Raw genomic sequence first — 20,660 nt, 5'->3', positions numbered from 1 at the left:
AATCGAGTAGTAAGGAGAAGCAAAAAAGTCACTTCGATCAAAGATCTAAAAGACCTCGTCAAGCACGAGGTCCCAGGTATGATTTTTACACACCCCTTAATGCTCCTCGAGTTAACATTTTAGAGGAAGCTAACCATGCAGATCTGATCTCCTTACCCCCCCGGCATATAACTCGGCCAATGCCGACAAGAGCAAACATTATCGCTATCACAGGAATTACGGACACACAACAGAAGAATGTTGGAGTCTCAAAGACAGGATCGAAGAGTTGATTCAAGCTGGTCAACTTGGGCAATATATCCAACGTGGCCAAGCTTCTCGAGGAGGTTTCCGAGGACGTGGCAGAGGACGAGGTACATATTCGAATCGATATCAAGGACGACATCAAGGTTACCCAGGCCGATCTGAACAAAGCAATTATGATCAAGCAAATGCACGAGAAGAAAACAAGCCGAGTACAAATAGTACCGACCCGCAACACATAGACAAATCTTCAGAAGGAAATAACATACGCGGATTCATCAATACCATTGTTGGAGGATTTGCCGGAGGAGGAAGTTCAAATTCCGCCAGGAAGCGACATTTATGCAATGTCCAAAATGTCAACAATTGTCACAACTCGGAATCTAAGCCAGCCACACCAACTACTCCCATTGTTTTCACCGATGACGACTATGAAGGCATAAGCCTAAACCAGGATGATCCTATGGTCATCTCAGTCAAGGTTGCTAATTGGGAGGTTCAAAAAATGTTGATCGACCAAGGTAGCTCTGCTGATGTGTTGTATTGGCCCACCTTCCTGAAACATGACATTCCTCACAGCAAGATTCAACCATATTCCGAACCTCTTGTTGGGTTCGCAGGTGAGTGAGTCCATACTCGTGGTTTCATTGAATTATTAACTTCGTTTGGCACAGGTCAAAATTCAAGGAGAATCTTGGTGAAGTACCTGTTGGTCGATGTCGTCACTTCTTACAATATTCTTATTAGGAGGCCAACATTAAATCAATTAGGAGCAATTGTGTCAACACCCTATTTAACTATGAAGTTCCCAGGCACAAATGGCCATATAATAGCTGTAAAAGCCAACCAACAGATAGTAAGAAAATGCTATGCGGAAAGCTTGAAGATCACACCTACCAATCTTCAACTCGAGATGTCAACCTCTACTATCGTGGCTCATATCGGCACAGAGGAGATAGCCGACCTGGATCCTCGAGTCGATATGCATGACCACCGACCTGATCCTATTGACGATTTAATTTATTTTTAGATTGGCAAGAAACCGAATCATTGTACCAAGATTAGAAAACATATTGCAACTAATCTTCAAGGTAAAATCATGTCAATTCTTACTAAAAATGTTGACCTCTTTGCATGGAGTAGTGCAGATATGCCTGGAATAGATCCCAACTTCATTTGCCACCGATTAGCCATTCACAAAGAAGCAAGGCCTGTATCTCAAAAACAACAGAAAATCGGTGGTGAAATGAGAGAAGCTGTCAAGGCTGAAACGAAAAAACTCTTGAGTGCAGGGTTTATCAGAGAAATCAAATATACCACTTGGCTAGCCAACGTGGTAATGGTCAAAAAATCCAATGGTAAATGGCGCATGTGTGTTGATTACACTGATTTGAACAAAGCCTGCCCAAAAGACGCGTACCCACTTCCCAGTATTGACAGATTAGTTGACGGAGCCTCTGGATATGCCATGCTCAGTTTCTTGGACACCTACTCAGGTTACAATCAAATCTTGATGTACCCTCCAGATGAAGAACACACTGCTTTTATCATAGAGCAAGCCAATTTCTATTACCATGTTATGCCCTTTGGACTCAAGAATGCAGGAGCTACTTATCAAAGACTCATGGACAAGGTCTTCACAAACTAGATTGGCCGTAATCTGGAAGTGTATGTTGATGATATGGTTATTAAGACAAAATCCACCAAAAATCACGTCCATGATCTGCAGGAGATTTTCAAGCAAATCCGAAAACATAACATGAGGTTAAATCTGGAAAAATGTGTCTTTGGAGTCCACGAAGGCAAATTTTTAGGATTCATGATCACTTGTAGAGGATATGAAGCAAACCCCGACAAGTGTCGAGCATTGATTAACATGAGAAGTCTCAAAAATCACAAAGAAGTGCAGAGGTTGACAGGAAGGCTTGCCTCATTATCTCGCTTCATTCCCAAGTTGGTAGAGAAGGCTAGGCCAATCTTCAACTTACTTAAGAAGCCAAAGGAATTCCATTGGAGCGACCAATACAAGCAAGCTTTTACCGAGTTCAAACAGTTCTTGTCAACTCCTCCTATTTTGTCCAAACCAGATTGCCGAGCTGATCTCCTATTATATCTTGCAGTGGCCGACAACGCCCTCAGCGCAGCACTCGTATAAGAGAACGACAAAAAGCAAACTCTTGTTTATTTCATCAGCCGGGTGCTGCAAGAAATCGAAAGAAGATATCAGACAATAGTTTTGGCTTTAGTGGTCTCGTCTCGCCGACTTCGTCCCTATTTTTAGAGTCACCAAGTTGTTGTTAAGACGGATTATCCTATTAAGCAAATACTCAGAAAACCTGACTTGGTTGGATGGATAATAGCTTGGTCAATTGAACTATCTGGATATGGGATAAAGTATGAAAGCCAAGTACCACTAAAAGCCCAATGTCTTGCTGACTTCGTTGCTGAGCTTACTCCTGTCCCAGCTTTAGATGAACAAATCTGGACGTTGCATGTGGATGGATTGTCTAATGTGAAAGGTAGCAGTGATGGAATTATTCTTGAAGGGCTAAACGAAATGATGCTTGAACTTGCCATCAAGTTTGATTTCAAAGCTACCAATAATCAAGCTGAATATGAAGCTTTGTTAGCAGGTTTAACGCTGGCCAAAGACATTGGAGTTAGAAGATTAAAGTGTTGCACTGATTCCAAGTTGATCACTGAGTAAGTAGGAGGAAGTTACCAAACCAAAGAACCCCAACTTCAAAGGTATAACCTCCTAGTATCTCGTCTAACGTCCTTTTTTGATGTTTTTCAAATAGAACACATTCCAAGAGCACAAAATTCTAGAGCTGATCTGTTATCAAAGCTTGCTAGCACTAAACGCCCTGGCCAACATAAGACCATCATCCAAGAAACAATAGTTGCTCCTAGCTGCCAAGTTACAACAGTCCTTGCTAACAGTCCTTATCATCAAGGTTGGATGGCCGATATCTGGAGATACCTTAAAGAAGGGATTTTACCAGATAATAAGGTGGAAGCTTCCAAAATTAAAACCAAATCATGCCACTTCACGATTGAATCTGATGAATTGTTCAAGCGAGGCTTCTCTATACCTCTCCTCAAATGCTTAGACACGGACCAAGCCAAATATGTAATGGATGAGATCCATCGTGGTATCTGTGGTATGCATTCTAGAGCTCACTATGAGATCGGACTGTAAGTCATATCTCCACTCTTCACTTGACCCATACCTTTCTAAGCCTAAACACCACACCTTCCACTTGTCCCAAACCATGAAAAATTAACCATAACCCTTGCTTTGGTTAAGAGAGCAAACTGATGACATCAAATAAGTTTGGGGGAGTTGAAGAATGGGGAATTTTGGGAAGAAGAAAGTATGTGGTCAGCCATTACAAAACAAAATAATAAAAAAAAGAGAAAAACAAAGCAAAACAAAAACAAAAATATTAAGATGCAAAAATGTAAATATGCATCTCATAAAGGCTAATGGCTTGGATCAGGTAAAGGGCATGTGCCAAATTGTTGTAATGGGGTATGGAGAGGGACATCATTGTAAAATCTTATTTGCTCTCTTAAGCTATAGCACCTTCAATCCTTGAAAAACCATAAAACTGCTACCGCTTGACCCTGCTTGACCCAGATTGCCCTAATAAAGACCTTATGATAAGTGTCTGCATTTGTTTTACCACTGGTTTCATTTGGAAACGAAGAGCAAAGTTGAATTATGTGGCGTGAGTAGTAGACTAGAAAGAAACACTCACCCTGATACACTAGTGTGCATAGAGAGAAACATTTTCCTAGTGAGGATGCATACACAGATAGTCATTACTCTTCTCAGCTCTTTGATCTCTTTTGAAACCTTTGTTTGCACCTTGTCATGTTCTATTGTAATAATTGTGATTGGAAATTCATCTGAGGTTCATGCTTGCAAAAAGAAGATACAAGTGAACTAGGATGTAGAAATTGACTCACTTGCATTGCTTGTTATCTGCTAGATTAATTACCTTTTGCTTGAGGACAAGCAAGGTTCTAAGTTTGGGGGAGTTGTTAAGTCTCAATTTTACTTCTTTTTGGATGAGACTTATTAAACAAATTCCGGTCATCCTCTGAACCATTGCAATATAATTGTTCTCTTTTTGGTTCTTTTTGTGTGCAGATATAACTAACCCAAATTTAGCTAACAATACCTTAATACACCTCATTTTTTGTGCAGGTATTGAGCTAGGGACTTGAGGATTGAAGACTCTTAGGATTGGAAACCTAAGAAGCTAAGGAGCAGAGAAGAGGTTCTGCGCCGGGCTCAATATAACCCGCGCTGGGTGTGACAAAAACAGAGTATTTCATCTCTGCCAGTTATATTGCGCCAGGCGCAAAAGGAATTGAGTCGGGCGCAAAAGGAATTAAGCCGGGCGCAAAAGGAATTGCACCGGGCTTGTGTTGAGACAGAGAGTGCTTGACTTCTCTGGAAGAACTTGTGCCGGGCGCGAAGAATTGTGCGCCGGGCGCGGAACCCTAATCTGATCTCCCAGGCTCGTATTTGAAGCCATTTTCGGGGGAGAAACCTCCATTCTCACATTGGGCGCCTCCAGGAGCTGCGGAAGGGATTCCCAGGGCTTGGGATCGTCCGTGTGCGGATCTTTCCTTCGGTTCTTCATCCTCCTTTCATCTCTATTTTGTATTTGCCCTATTTGTTGAGTGGTTTCACCCATTTTGTGGGGTTAGATGTAGCCAACATACTCTATTGTAATCCTTACGTTTTCAATGATATATATATTTGCTGTTTCATTCATTGTTGTGTTTGTTTCTTTGCTTAATGCTTGCTTTGGATTGATCACCCTTTGCATGATTTAAGGTTCCATTGAGTATTGGGAAATACCTTTGAAATTAGTTCTGGAACATATGCCTAGTGGAGATTGTATCTAGGGATAGAGCTTGACCCATTAGTAGTCTTAAACCCTAGCCCGTAATGCGGGTGTAGGTATTGGGTACTCAAGGGATTGATATTCAATATCCGCACCTAGGCTCTTTCTCTAAGGGATTAGGTTTGAGTAAACTATTGGGTTGACTAAGCAATGAATTTAACAAGAGATTAAGGATACATTAGTGTTACGTTTGGTGAAATCTGACCCCCACAGCCTCACAATACCATTATCCCATTTCTACTCTTTCCCATTCTAAAACTAATCTTTTTATAGTTTTAACATTCCAATAGTCATGCTCTTCATCTCACATTTACATGACAAACTATAAATTGGAATTATTCTTTAGTCACGAATAGTCAATAAATGCTTATTTTACCTTCTAATCCCTGTGGATACGATATTTTTACTACTTGAACGGCCGATATACTTGCCGTGTTTGAGACCGTTGATAGAATTAAACGAATTTACAAATATTAACAAAAGTGTTTCAACGAAAATCTCAACAGGCGACATTAATCTTCTTTAAGAACTCACATTCAAAACGAGTAAAAGGAATCACCACACCCAAATCTTTGAATAAACACTGATACATATATATGAATGGAGGTGATGTAGACACTTCAAAAAAGATGCGTTCATCTGTTGTACAAGGTTCAATTGATAAACACTCTAGGTAAGGCGGTAGACAAAATTTCAGTTTGTTACAAAACGCTCGCCTCCATTTCACTCCTAATTTTGCTTTCGTATGTCCCTACATCACCCCATACCCATTCAAACCCAGTCGTTAAAATTTTGGGGTGTGAATCCTTTCTATTATTCCCTCCCCTTTTACGCACATTTGCCTCTATTCCCTTAAGTTTTTCCCCTTTCACCTTTTTCATCTGTGTCACTCCTTTTTACCCCCTTCACAAAATAAAAAGAAAATCCGAAAGTGGAATGGAGTACCTGTTGATTGCTCGCTCTTGCTATGTGATAAACCTTTCCGGTTTTGACCAACGCTGCTTAATAACACAATCGCAGTAAAACCTCTTCTCATGAACCACTTGTTTGCATATATATAGGAAACGACACCCTTTCGTTTCTTGCCCAAGCGTCGTGGCTCATTAGTGTGACCCTTGCTATGACTATAGCTAGGGCATATTAATTGTTACAAGCGCAGAACCCAATCGTAATGATTGAGTGTCGCACCCGCTCACGTTTCCCAGTTCCCAAAACTGAGGCTCTTGGGTTCATAACGTTATCACTTTTAATGCTTCACACGTGGAGTCGTTAGACCCGTAACGTCACTACCCCTCACAACGTCTTTTCATATTTGAAGTTAGCCGAGATATTCTTTGCGTTTCTCAACTCTTTCACTCTTCCATCATTCAGAGCTTGGGGGGCTTATGTACCAACCTGACTTAAAGTCGAGTTTAACCGAGCTCATAGCACGGCTTGACCGAGATCATAGCTCGGGCAAGTTGATGATAATACATGCCGAGCTGAGTTGACGTAAAGATTATATGTGTTACACTAGGCATAAAGAAGGGCAATATAACTCAATATGTTGACGACATTGAATACGTCATTTATGATAATCGGCTCAACTGCCGAGAAGGAAATAACCGCGTAAGCAGTTATGCAGTTACCTGAGGAATAACCATAGAGAATAGGTAAGGATATAATGATAAACATGAGGGATATTCAGATAACTAACTTGATCATCGGAGTCCTTTTTGCAGGTACATCCAAGGTGCACGAGGAGAAGATCAACCGAGAAGTCTAATCTTGGAGACTAACTTCATTCAATTCCTTACAAGAGCAAGACCGAGATGAAGAGGAAGGATGTAATTTCCCAGAGCTAAGAACAAACCTGATTCTTGTAAGAACACTTTCGAAGTCAAATCTCGATCTACCCAAATGAAAAGTTCTTCCACACATGATCATACACTAGTGAAATATCACAATACCACGTCACATTCTATGTGGGTTCTTGAGCACCCAACATGCCTAAATTGGTGGAATGTGTGACACCTTCTACCTCTTAAAATTTAAATAAAATATAACAAATATTTTAAAAAATAAAATAATATAATAATATTTCTCATAAACTTGTAAAAGGGTTCACATCGTTATTCAATAAAAACATTATTTAAAAAAGAAATAAAAACATCTTAAATCAAATAAGTTTTAACAACAAAACAACTTAATATAATTTCAACATAAAACATCTATTAAACTTAAAACTTAGTCTCAATATCACATTATTAGTAAGAGTAAGACCCTTCTTTATTATTTTCATCCAGCAAACTCATCATTATGTACAGATTATATTCCTATAAATAGCAATCCACCCAAAACACAAATAGTTATATATTGTTTCTTCTCCCAGATCTACTAGAAGAGGAGGCACAACCAGGACGCGCGCTTAAGGTTGGTTTGTGAGGGAGGGGTCGAAGGAGGAAGCATAGTAACAAGGGGAGAGGCACAGGGTGTGGAAGAGACGTAATTGTGCTTGGCTTGGAATATACATGGCGACGTCAATACCATTTATTTTTACGTCGTCTTCATCTACATCAGCGCAATAATCAATGTAGAACCCCAAAATAACCAACGTCAAAGACCCTTCTCCCACTAGCATAATCTTACATGTGATTTTAAGAAAGATATAGAATTTATATAGCATTTTTTTTTACAATGTGTCTTTTAATTACCTTATAGCAAAGGTAGTGTCTATGTTATGTGTAATACAGTTCTACCACACACAATAATGGAGTACATAATTTTTAATCAAATCCAGGATTGGCAAATGAAAAGGAATACATAGTGTTGGAATCTTTTATGATTTTGTATTATATAACTCATTTAGTAGAGGTGTTAATAGTTCAGTTTGGTTTGAGTTTCACAAATTTGCTATCAAAATGGATTAAAATAATTTTGATTGGATTGATTGAATTTGTGTATTTTTTTTTCTATATCTAGAATATTAAACCAATCCGCGACCTATACCAATTGTTGGATATTAGGTATGAAAAATTTTAAAAAAATAATTTTTTTGAAAATTGTAATTTTTCTAATATATAATTTTCATGACTTGCTAATAGTTTTATTGTATATATGCAATATCACTTGTTTCCTCTTTCGAATATTATGTTGTGTATTACTTTTATTTTCTTTTTTCAAGTCAATTTTTCCCTATATTATGACATTATGCACTTTGGTTGTCACACTTCACAAATTAATTTTGTACACTTAAAAACTAATAAAATCTCACTTCCCATTAATCTCATAACTCATTATAAAGATTTTTTAATCAGTAAGTGTTCTCACCTGAGATTGGATCGGTGACAATCTCTCTGATAAGATTGGTGAGCCTCTACTGGTTCGTAGGTTGTCCGCTCCAAGATGGGGGTGGTACCTGCAAAAAAGACTCTGATGCTAAAGTTAGTTCTTAATAGTGTATATGTCTCATATATATAGTAGACGTACCTTGGTGATATTAGGGTTTTTACTGTCTATCAGCACATTTGCATTTTTAGGATTTTACCTTATGATTGCGGTGCAGTGACAAGATTGTATTTTTATCTATTTGATGACGTGGCCTTTTTGGGCCGATGTGATATTTCGATGTCCGTGTTTCATGGCCGAGCTGAGGAACTCAGCAATAATGAATTTACTGCTTGGTCAGGCTGGTAAGCCTTTGACAAAGTCTTGGTCAAGTTGGTAGGCCTTTGGCCAAGTAGGCAGCTTGGTGAGGGACAAGTTGACAACTCGGCTGGGCCAGTACAGTAAACACTATACAACGAATATTGCCCAATATAATGAGCAGGGAACCCATGCCAAGATCATTTGATAACATTACCCGATCAACAAACAAAAATTTATGTCATTATATTACAACATAACCAAATATAATATGCAATTGACCTATGTCAAGTTTGAGAGTGGGCTATTGGTAAAGAACCCTAAGTAGGTAGAGGAAAAAGCGCGAGTTTGATTATTCAAAGAAACTCTAGTGCAGTATATTGACTATGAGTATGTAGTGGTTTTACATGTGTATTTTTTTTATAATACATAATAAATTGAAATTTTAAATATATCGATAGGTTGAGTTAGGTTATGTTTTTAATCAAAGTGGTAAAATAGACTAAATCAACCTGATTTTACTAGCCACCAAACCAACAAAACTAGAGTGGGGTGAACTAGCTTTCTTGCTAAATGTTGGATAAAAAAATATTGGTTTGCTCTATCTACGAGTTATTTTTTTATTTTTTTTTGTAAAGATAGGAAAGATTACAAAGATGGTCGCAATGAGGATTGAACCTAAGTCCTCATGTTTCTAACTAACTAACCCCTCCCCACACAACCACTAAGCTAACCCTAGTGGTCACTCCATCTACGGGTTGATTGCATAGTCAAAAAGTATATATATATATATATATATATATATATATATATATATATATATATTACAAATTACTAAAAAAAATTCTCTTTCAATCAAGCTAGATTATAAGTTTTGAACAATAAATTAAAAATTATAATAATTTTTAAAAATTAGAATACAAATACTGATAATTTTTTAATTATAAAATCACACCACAATATAAAGTAAGACGTTATAAGTTATAAAATAAATAAATAAATAAAAATAATATCTGATTAAACGGGTTGGGAGACCAACCTCACCCTAACCCACCACTTAACTTGGTGGATTAATAGATTATTGGACTAAAATATCCAACTTGCACCCAAATGATGGCTAACTGATCGTAAGTAATTAATGACTACTTTATTATCCTTAATTTTTAACACTAAAATTTGATTTGCAACTCAAAGAACATTGAATTAATTTGATCAATTAGGTTGAATTGAGATGAGATTTATATGAACAATCTAAAAACGTTAAATTATATATATATATATATATATATATATATATATATATATATATATATATATTAATAAATAAAAGAAACAAGTATGAGTATGTTCCAAGTCTACATATTTAAATTTTCACGAGGTAATTGACTTAATCAAATAGGTGTTGATTGTGAATTAATTAAAACTACACTAGAAATATATACCATGTCATTGTATGAGTTTAAGTAAAATTCTGTGTTTTCTTACTGCACTCAATTTGATGTAATTGGAGTGGGGATACCCTTGTACTCCAACTTATTAGTTTATCTATATATATATATATGAAGGGGATTATATATAATTATATCGGTGTAATTTTTACCAAATATTACACCCTTCAATAACTTTATATTAAATACGAATTTTATAAATTCAACCATTAGATTGAAAGTTCATATCTCTTAGATCATATATACAAAATTTTATATTAAACCAAGATGATTTGATACTTCATTTTTATAAAACAAAATTGACGTAATATATTCATTTCAAAATATACTAAAATATGAACACTTTGATTACCTTTAAGTTTTTGTTCAATTTTAACAAAATTTGATATATACGTATAAAGTGATATGAACTTTCAATCTAACGATTGGATTTACAAAATTTACAATTAATATAAAATTATTAAGCAGTGTAATACTTAATAAAAATTATACCGGTGTAATTATAACTCATATATATATATATATATATATATATATATATATATATATATATATATATATATATATATATATATATATATATATATATATATATATATATATATATATATATATATATATATACACGTGTGTGTACGTTATTAAAAAAGAAAAAAAAACTAATACTGTAGTTATTAAAACAGAAAATAAATTAACCAAAGAATAGTTTGTTTTTACATTTTGATTTCTTTAATTTTCCATTCTAAAATAGATGAATACTTTAAATTATGGTGGAGGTCGTTAGTTACCATCGCCACTATCAGAACAAGAAAGAACAAAGAAATTAATATTGGAATGTAGAATTTAAAAGCAAAACATGCGAGTGAGTCCCAAAATTATTTTGAGCCACTCCAACTTTCTCTTTCTTCTTTGCATCTTCCTTGAGGACCTGAGCAGAGCTTCATGGTTGTCGCGACAAGAGGCTTGACGAGGGATAGAGCTCCATGGCCACCACGATAGGACTCGGGAGGTTCAACGAGGAGCTTCATGGCTTTCCATGCCACAGGCGAAATAGTGAAATTTATCTAAGTGAAAACTTCTTTCACACATGAACATGATCATACCCTAGTGCAATACCATGTGACATATTCTATGCGAGTTCTTTAGCACCCGACGTAAAAAACGGTGCTATAACATCTTTGAAATGTTAACGAAGTTTTCTATGTCGAATGCCACCTGACCAATATTTCTACGTTAACCACTGTAGATGTTCTATTTTACCTTGGTTAAAATTACAACAACATAGAAATGTGATTCACTCATTGTTCTTTTCACACACCTTTGTCTTCTTTTGTTGTTGACCAACTTCTTCTATCTCTTCCATCCTCCTGCCTCCTTCAATGTCATACCTCATTCGTCTTTAATTAGCTTCAGCGTCGGCGTGCTCATCTCCACCATCCTTTCTCACATTTTTGTCTTTACATTGCCATCCAATGTTTTTAAAACTGTTCTTATCTGAGATTGGTCTAGGAACGACCTCTTTGATGAGATTGGTAAGCCTCCTCTGTTTCACAAGTTGGTCACTCTGAGTTGGGAGTGGTACGTACCTGTAAAAGAGACTCCAATACTTAAGTTAATTTTTGTAGATATGAGTGTCTCGTATATATAATACACGTATTTTGTAATGAATTAGGATTTTTCTTTCATATGCAGATATTTTTATTAGTTAAGATAAGATCGCTTACTTATCTCTTTATCTCGTTAGTTGGAGAATGATCTACCTTTTGACTGATGTGACGAGGTGACTCAAGAGATGACGTGACTATGATAAGTCGATGTGACTTATCAACATTATTTTTTGGAACGAAATTGATAAAACTTTGCCAACTCAATCAAGTTGGTACAAAAACTAAATAAGTCTAAGCATTGATTCAAAATTTAATGGTTCAATTGTTAAACAATAATCAAATTAATATTAATAAAATAATTATTATTACAAAAAATAATATTAAATAAATATAATATTATAATTTTATTAAATTAAAAATTAAATAAAAATATTATTTATAAGTTTTTAAATGTATACGTGAACTTTAAAATTAAATATAATATAATATTTAAGATTAAATTTTAATAAAATATAACAATATCAGTTAATAATAACAAATTTATATCTGTAATAAATAATTTTAAATTAATATAATATGAATTATATATATAAAAAATAAAGATATTAAAAACTGCAAATTTACATAAATGAATAAGTTGTATTTATAAGAAAAGTAGTAAAATAATTTGTTCTAATATATATTTTTTATTAAATATATATTTATTTTACTTTTATCAAAAATATTTAAATTAGAATTTAAAGACTAAAAATATGATTCAAACTAGTTTGATTAGTTCTACACCATTCATTGCAAAACAGTTTTATGAACTAATCTAAGCGGATAATAAGGACCTTAATTTACTGGCTAAGACCGATTCGACCGACCTATCCGATTTTCATAAGCATGATATTGCCACTCTTCATTCCTTATTTGTTTGTGTCGTTTGTTTTATTTTTATTTTTTAAGATTAGTTTGTCTTTTTTTTTTTTTTTTTTTACTAGATCTACTGGGAGAGATATAATGTTGTGCAGGGGTTGGAAGAGACGAAGCGGCGCTTTCATGAACAACATTTGATGTAATTGGAGTAGGGATACCCTTCTACTCCAACTTATTATTATAAATATATATATATATATATATATATATATATATATATATATATATATATATATATATATATATATATGAGTACAACTTAATTAAAAAGAAAAAGAAGCGAGCTAGTTCCAAATTTATTACGAGGAAGATTTATTGACACAAGGAACAATCTCAACAAATGTCAGAATACTATTGTTCCTAATTATTTTTCCCCACCATTCATGGTTTCAGCAGATAATTATTATAACATCACACTTGGAAGCTTACCTTTCTCATTTGTGAAACTCAAGTATAACCAAATAAGCATCAACATAGAAGGCACGAAAATGAGAAAAACCAGCAGCAATGCCAAGCTGTTCAAATTGTTGTACAGTCCTGTGCTTGCCCTTTGTTCTATACATTGTCATTATGAATATGTCAGCACTAAGCAATGCTCTTGTTCGGTGACTCTCATCTGTAAGCTCTGGCAGCACTGGTTCGCAAACAATCATTTTTCCGTTCTTTGGAAGTGCCTTATAAGAATTTTGAAACACTAGCGCGGATTCCTCGTCTGTCCATGTTAAAAATGCCCACTGCAAGTTCAATCAAGACACAAAGAATATATATATCACATTGACGTATTGAAATTTCTCGTATTAAATTTTACAATAGATCATCAGTTGAAGTTGGATTTTTGGGTAGTAGAAATATCTTGGAGTATTGACTATAGAGCCTTAAAATTTTGAAAATTTATATTAATATTAAGTCTTACTCACTAGGTAATAAGGTCAGCTACATATTGTCTTTGGTTTTTTTTTTTTTTATATTTTTATTAGTATAACATATAGTAGTACGATAAAACTTATTGTCTTTGATTTATTATTATTATTATAACTTGTCTTTGAATTTAGATGTTACAATATTCACAAATAACTTCTAATATTTTTGTCAATTTTTGTCATCTTGTTTCATTAGTGTAAAAATTACATATTACTACATAAAATGTTATTTATCCCATGTAAAATATCTTATTCTACATTGATCGTCAATTTAATTAACGTAGGATGTGATATTCTACATTAGTTAAGAAATATATCCTATGTTCATTGAAACATTAATGAGATTCACATGCACGGACTTAACAACCCAAGTTATAAAATGCAATACATACAAGGAGCACAGGAGCAACAAATTCTCATCATACTAGTAATTATCTCTTCATAATGTCTTGCATAACTTAAACACCTTTCTTCTCCAAATTAAACTCGTCCACAACACTTCTCTTGCTACATGAAGCTTTTTTCCAAATTAATAAAAAATTATATGCAAGTTTTTTTCGTTACTTTGGCACATTTTCATCATCTTCCGTAAAAGATAAATAATTTCTACTGTAGACCTTCCTAACATATAAGGTAATTATTGAAGAAGAAGAAGAAATAATGACTTTTACTCCTAAAAATCATTTTTTAAATAAATGAAAGTATTCGGCGATTGAAGCTTTAATTTTTTTAAATTAAAAGAAAATAACATTTATCAAAATTTTCATTTTTCAAATAATACATTTTATTTTATTTTTTTACTAGCTAGGCATAGCTTGTCAACAGTTGGCTCAAATATATTTTCGAGATGTGAATTGAGAAAGGCACCTTGACGAAGATAGCATCTCCTCCGGAGGGAACAGATTCAAACGCGTTACCACCAACATGTGTTACGCCTACATTAATTAATAATATATTAAAAGTGTATTTTTTTATATTCGTACATGAAAAAAATAAAAATAATTAGGTATGATATGAGTTGTTAATTTTTTTTTTACTTTTGAATAATTGGACAATACAACCGCATGCGTTCCAAAATAGCAATGACTCAAAGTAAGGCTGAATATATTTTCATTTGATCTTTAAATTTATTTTAATTTTTATAAATAAAAAAAATATTTTTAGCTTTCTATTTAATTAACAAAATTAACGATTTATATTTTAGTCTCTCTTTAAAAACTACAAACATATGCAATGAGACTAAACTTAAAACATTTTATAAAATACAAGAATTAAGATAACTAAATTGTTATAGAAACTAAGATCACAAATGGTAACATTTTCAGAGATTATAAAAGCATCTAAACCTCCAAAATCTATATAGCTAGTGGCATAGGTATACCTGGAATCTCCGGTGCAGCAGCCACCATTCCTGGGAGGTCAAAGTTGATGCCCTTGAGCACGTTAGGGTATTTGTCCATAATCATGCGAAGAGTGACTCCATTATTGCCAGCAACATCAACTAGGGTTTCCACTCCTTGGAAGCCGTCATAAACTTGAAGCAGTTCCCTCATGAAGGGTACACACATCCCACTCAAGGATTTATGAAACAAGTTCACCTCATCTGGCCTCTTAGAGTAGTAATCTATTGGTGCCTCGCCATTTATCTTTTCAAATGGTTCCACACTTGTATCCTCCACTGCTTCCCCCACCAATGGCCATGCTCGCATCATAGCATCCTGTACGTGGATTTAGCCAAAAACTACGATATTTTTTTGTTCTTCTCTCTTTTTAAGATTATGGTAACCGTTCATGAATAGTTGCATCCAAGTTCACTCAAACTTGTGCATGTCATTAATTGTAACTTGCCAAGTGGACGAACCACAGCGGTTGGCTGCTTAAATTTTTACGGACAAATAATATAAAATCTCATTGTTAATTATTCAAAATATTACCCACATATTTTTAACACACTTTTTTATTATATATTAAATTTATTAAAAAAATATAAAAATACTACATATTTAATAAGTCTCACTTATAATTTTATAATTTTAAATAAATTTTAATCAATAACAGATTATGTCAAAACGAAATGTGTTGTTAACACCATTATTAATTACTTACATTTTCTCAAATCATTCATTTTTCTTAAATGTGTATAATTAATTACACTCTTCTTTTTTGTTTTTGAGAAGTAATTACACTCTTCTAAACAAATCTTTCATGATTTTGATGCTATTGATATGAGTGACGAGTTTGTATTTTTTAAGCAAAATTTGAGTTGCAGGTTTGAATAGAAAAAACATGATTGAAAAGATAATTTCCATTAAATTAAAGTGGTTAGCTAGACTCTTAATAAACAGAATTGGTAATTGATAAAATAGATAGGTTTCTATAATAATAATAAAAAAAGAGTTAAAAATACTCCTGTCCAAAATAAAATAAAATACTCTTCATGATCTTTTATTATTGGTTAGTTTATTTATATAAAAAAATCTTATAAACAATTACATTGAGTTTTCAGTAAAGAATGCAGTACAAATTAACATTGCTCTAATATTTTCGTTATTCGTTAACAATATTATATTGCTGTATTATTTTGGTTGTTATAAGAAACATGAAAAGGCATGATAAAAAGTAAAAAATAAAACAAAAACTAACCTGGTGGTGTTGGAGCATGTAATATGCATAGGATAGACCTTGGTCATCGTCGGCGAGAGATTTTCCGATATGAGTGAGGGAGTATTTCCTTTGGCCACTGCTGCTCAAGTGCTCATCGAAGATGTCATAGCTGGTCAGCAACCGGAGGAGGCGCTGGAGGTTCTCGGCGTCGGCGCCGCCGTGGGGACGGATGCGGGAGAGGATTTCGGCGGCGGTGAGGGGAGTGTTGGAACCATCTTGCATTATGGCTTCGGGTACCTTAAATCTAAGGACAGTAATGAGGGACATAGGGACACTCATTATGTGGGCAAGTTCCAAAACGGCAAGTCTGGCTTTGGTTTCAGACCTTCCAATGGTATTTTTGGTAAAGTCCTTCTTCATCTCACCTATTTCCTGCACCTCACCCATTATGGATCTTTTTATTCTACTCTTCAATGTTTCTAAAAGATAAGAGACCACACTAATTTATAGAATTACTAATACATATACTATTTAGAAATTTCCATTTTTCCGGAGTTATTTGTCACTAAGAATATTACTTTATTAATATGGGTTTGGCTTTTCTGATATTCAAAGAATGACTCCTTGTTATATTGATTAAATATGTTTTGTAAAAGACTGCGTTTAGAAGAAATGACTATGAGAATTTTACTGTAATATAAGGTATATAGAATCAAGGGAAAATTGATATAAACAATATAATATAAATTAAGCATTTTCTTCGTCATACTAAAAGTTATTTAAAAAAAATCATCATAAAGTATATCAATACTTATATATAAAAGAAAATTTTTTATTTTGATGTAGGCATTATTAATTACAATTTTAATCATTAATAATAATAATTAATATAAAGATGAAAAAAGTCTCTATAATCTGTTTTAAAAAAATTATTAGTAACCGCTCACTACCTCTACTAACTTGAATATTAAAAAAAAAAAAAAAAGTATGAAATGTTTTTTACCCACTAATGGGATATAATCATATTTCATAAGATTTTTTTAAAATAAAGATAAGGCTAGCAAACATCACTATATACACTAAACATCTCAACAACCTTAATACTCTTAGGTCTAGCAATGATTTGTCGCAAATCCATATGATATTAAAAAAGGATAAAATGATACAAATATGGGGGATTAAACCAAAAACTCACAAGAAAATCAAGCAAAATGAAGAAAAGGCAAATCATTACGGTTACAAAAAAAGACCTTCTAATAAAACCTACGAGGATCCCACCAAATAAAAGACTCTCTATGCAACAAATCAAAAGAAGTTAAAGTATCAACACAAACATTCCTTTCTCGAAAAATATGGGAAGCATAAAACCCCATTCTAGAAACAATGGTTAAAGTATGACATCAATTATTCCAAAGATCCCAAGGAACAATATGTTCATTATTAGATAACTACAATGAATTGTCATCATGACTACAATGAGCTCTGCATGAAGAGTGGTCCTAAGGAGAAACCATTGATGAAGGCACCATGATGATCACGAAAGATACCCCTATTAGCCAAATGATTAAGATAACCAAGAGCTACACCATCAATATTACAATTAACAAACCCCAATGCTAGAAGATGTCAATCAATTGGATAATGTGGCTCTCCTTAGGTGTCCTAGTAGAACAACTCATGTTACGTAGCATGATTCTATCTAAACCAATTTCAAAAGAGATCCTAAGACAGTTAACTCGAGACAAAAGTAGAAGATATTACCAAAGAAACGACGTGATCAGTGACTCAAATTAATTACCCTAATCCAAAAGCAAAGACTATTACAACAAAACCAAACTACCCAAATACATAAGTTATATACACTATAATTTTGATAATTTTTTATCAACAAATTTGTCATGTGTGTCAATTAACAAATAAATTTTTTGATCTTGTATACTTAAGTTAATGGTATAGTTTATAATTATATACTATATATATACTTTTAGTATGATGATGAAAATGACTAATCTATATTATATTTTTATATGAATTTTTTCTTAATTTTATAGACCTTAAACTTTTGTAAATTAAATTCACATAGTCATTTCTATAATGACTCTATTAATTTGGATACGGTTTATAAGGATTTTTAAGAGTTTTTCAACTAAAAATTAAGAATATTTTTTAGTAGAAAAGTTCTTAAATGCCATTCTAGGCTTTGATCCAAGTATGTTCTATGTGAATTTTATAGTCTTCATGATATAAAATAAATAAATTTTAATAGAACTCTTTATAATGAAAAAACAATTTTTTTAATAATAGTTATGGATCATAATTAAAAGAGTTTCCAACTAAGATGGCAATGGTGTTCTGTGGAGCGGGTAGTAGAATAATTATATCTATTCTGTCAGATAAAAATTTGTCTTGTACCCGTTTCATACTTACATGGGTATCCATTTAGTAGGTATTTACAAATTTTATAAATATTTGTAGATATTCATGGATATTTATGAATTAATTTAAAAATTAAAAAATTATAAATAACTGTAAGTTTATATTTGATGTTAAGTATATAGAAATATTGAATATAAACAACTGATATTATTTTTTGAATATAATTAATGATAATTTGTTTAAAAAATTAAAAATAATATAAAAATATAAGATTAAAATATGAATATTTAAGTAATATTATTTAACGAATATAGATACTATCATACTTATCTCATCCTGTTTATAAATAGATAAAAAAAAATATTAATATCTATTATTCGGATGTATTTATTTAGATTATTCATTTATTATTTATGACAAATTTTATTTATAAATGCATGTATTTTTTTATCCTACTTGCACTAACAAGTGAATGTTTAGGATTTGATTTTGAAACATAAAATGTTAGATAATATAAATAAATTAAAGATAAAGTAACAACGAGAAAATTTAAGTCAACTGTATTTATGACATTACATTAATTAATATTGAGAGAGATTTTCATATGCTGATAAAAATAAGATAAAATAAGTTAATAATAAATCATTTTTTATATGACAAACATCGTGGATTTATTTTTCTAGTAACCTTTTTTACAAAATTATAAGTAGTTTTTTTTTAAGTAGAAGCATCAATATCATTGATTAATAATTAGTGATTAATTTTTTTAATAAATTTTCTATGTTATTTATTTATCTAAATATATAAAGTAAATAATTTTTTTAATACTCTCTGAAAAGAGAGTCTCGAATTATCGCTCGCAAACCGCCACCGATAGAATCCCATATATATATTTTTTAATTATTTGCACATTTTTATATCTTTCCTTTGATTTTTTAAAAAGGTTACACTCTTCTAGCCGTACTTGCACTATATCTTTTATTGTTATTGAATATATTCTTTAAAAACAATACTTTAAAGGATAACGTATATAATAAGAAATTAAACTAGCCTTGAAGAAAACATTTCAATACTGACAATATTGCTTTATTATTTTCGTTGATATTTGAGAAACGTGAAAAGGCAAGATTAAAAGTAAAATATAACATAAAAACTAACCTGACTATAAGAAATTTATTTATTTTAATTAAGAAGATTACTTTAATATGGGTTTAACTTTTCCGAGATGGAAAGAATGGTCCTAAACTCTTCGCAAATACTTAATTATTACTTCACTTAATTATATATACATGAGATTCAATCAATTTCTAAAGAAGTTAATTACGAAAATAGTAAAAGTGTCTCAATATTGTAATGATAATACATGCGACACACACATATATATATATATATACGAAAAGTTCAAACGATATCGGTGTAACTTTTACTAAGTATTACGCCGCTCAATAACTTTATATTAAATAAGAATTTTATAAATTCAACCGTTAGATTGAAAGTTATTTACTCTTAGATCATATATACAAAATTTTATATTAATCCAAGATGATTTGATACTTCATTCTAATAAAATAAAATTGACGTAATATATTTATTTAAAAATATACTAAAATATGAACACTTTGATTACCCTTAAGTTGTTGTTCAATTTTAAAAAAAATTGATATACATATATAAAGTGATATGAATTTTTAATCTAACGGTTGGATTTACAAAATTCTCATTTAATATAAAATTATTGAGCGGTGTAACACTTAGTAAAAGTTACACCAGTATCGTTTGAACCCTCCACTATATATATATATATATATATATATATATATGTGTGTGTGTGTGTGTGATTCATGTGACAATACTTATTAAAATAAGAATATAAAAATAACAATTCTTAGATTAAAATAAAATAAATATTTTGAACACACACGAGGTGGGACTATTAAGCACTTAACATTAGATCAAAAGTTATAGTTGTTAGTCTGGACGCATCATTCGGCAAAT

The 20,660-nt window shown here is 32.4% G+C and overlaps 2 protein-coding genes across 2 annotated transcripts; one reads left to right on the top strand and one right to left on the bottom strand.

The window, feature by feature from the left end:
• Nucleotides 1-1,924: 1,924 nt before the first annotated feature.
• LOC145949413 (uncharacterized) lies at nucleotides 1,925-3,445 on the top strand. Its single transcript, XM_083059374.1, has 3 exons — nucleotides 1,925-2,392; nucleotides 2,525-2,946; nucleotides 3,058-3,445. Exons 1-3 carry the CDS (start codon nucleotides 1,925-1,927, stop codon nucleotides 3,443-3,445), a joined length of 1,278 nt encoding a protein of 425 aa, XP_082915500.1.
• Nucleotides 3,446-13,028: 9,583 nt separating this feature from the next.
• On the bottom strand, nucleotides 13,029-16,780 carry LOC145958904 (nicotinate N-methyltransferase 1-like). Its single transcript, XM_083076498.1, has 4 exons — nucleotides 16,329-16,780; nucleotides 15,067-15,403; nucleotides 14,553-14,620; nucleotides 13,029-13,499 (listed from the first exon to the last, which is right to left on the bottom strand). Exons 1-4 carry the CDS (start codon nucleotides 16,734-16,736, stop codon nucleotides 13,200-13,202), a joined length of 1,113 nt encoding a protein of 370 aa, XP_082932624.1. The 5' UTR covers nucleotides 16,737-16,780; the 3' UTR covers nucleotides 13,029-13,199.
• Nucleotides 16,781-20,660: the final 3,880 nt, after the last annotated feature.

This window comes from Cajanus cajan, chromosome 6, assembly GCF_000230855.2.
Source record: "Cajanus cajan strain Asha chromosome 6, NIPB_CcT2T_4, whole genome shotgun sequence".
Lineage (NCBI taxonomy): Eukaryota > Viridiplantae > Streptophyta > Magnoliopsida > Fabales > Fabaceae > Cajanus > Cajanus cajan.
Note: the sequence above shows the minus strand (reverse complement) of the source record. Positions and strands in the feature narration are given on the sequence as shown.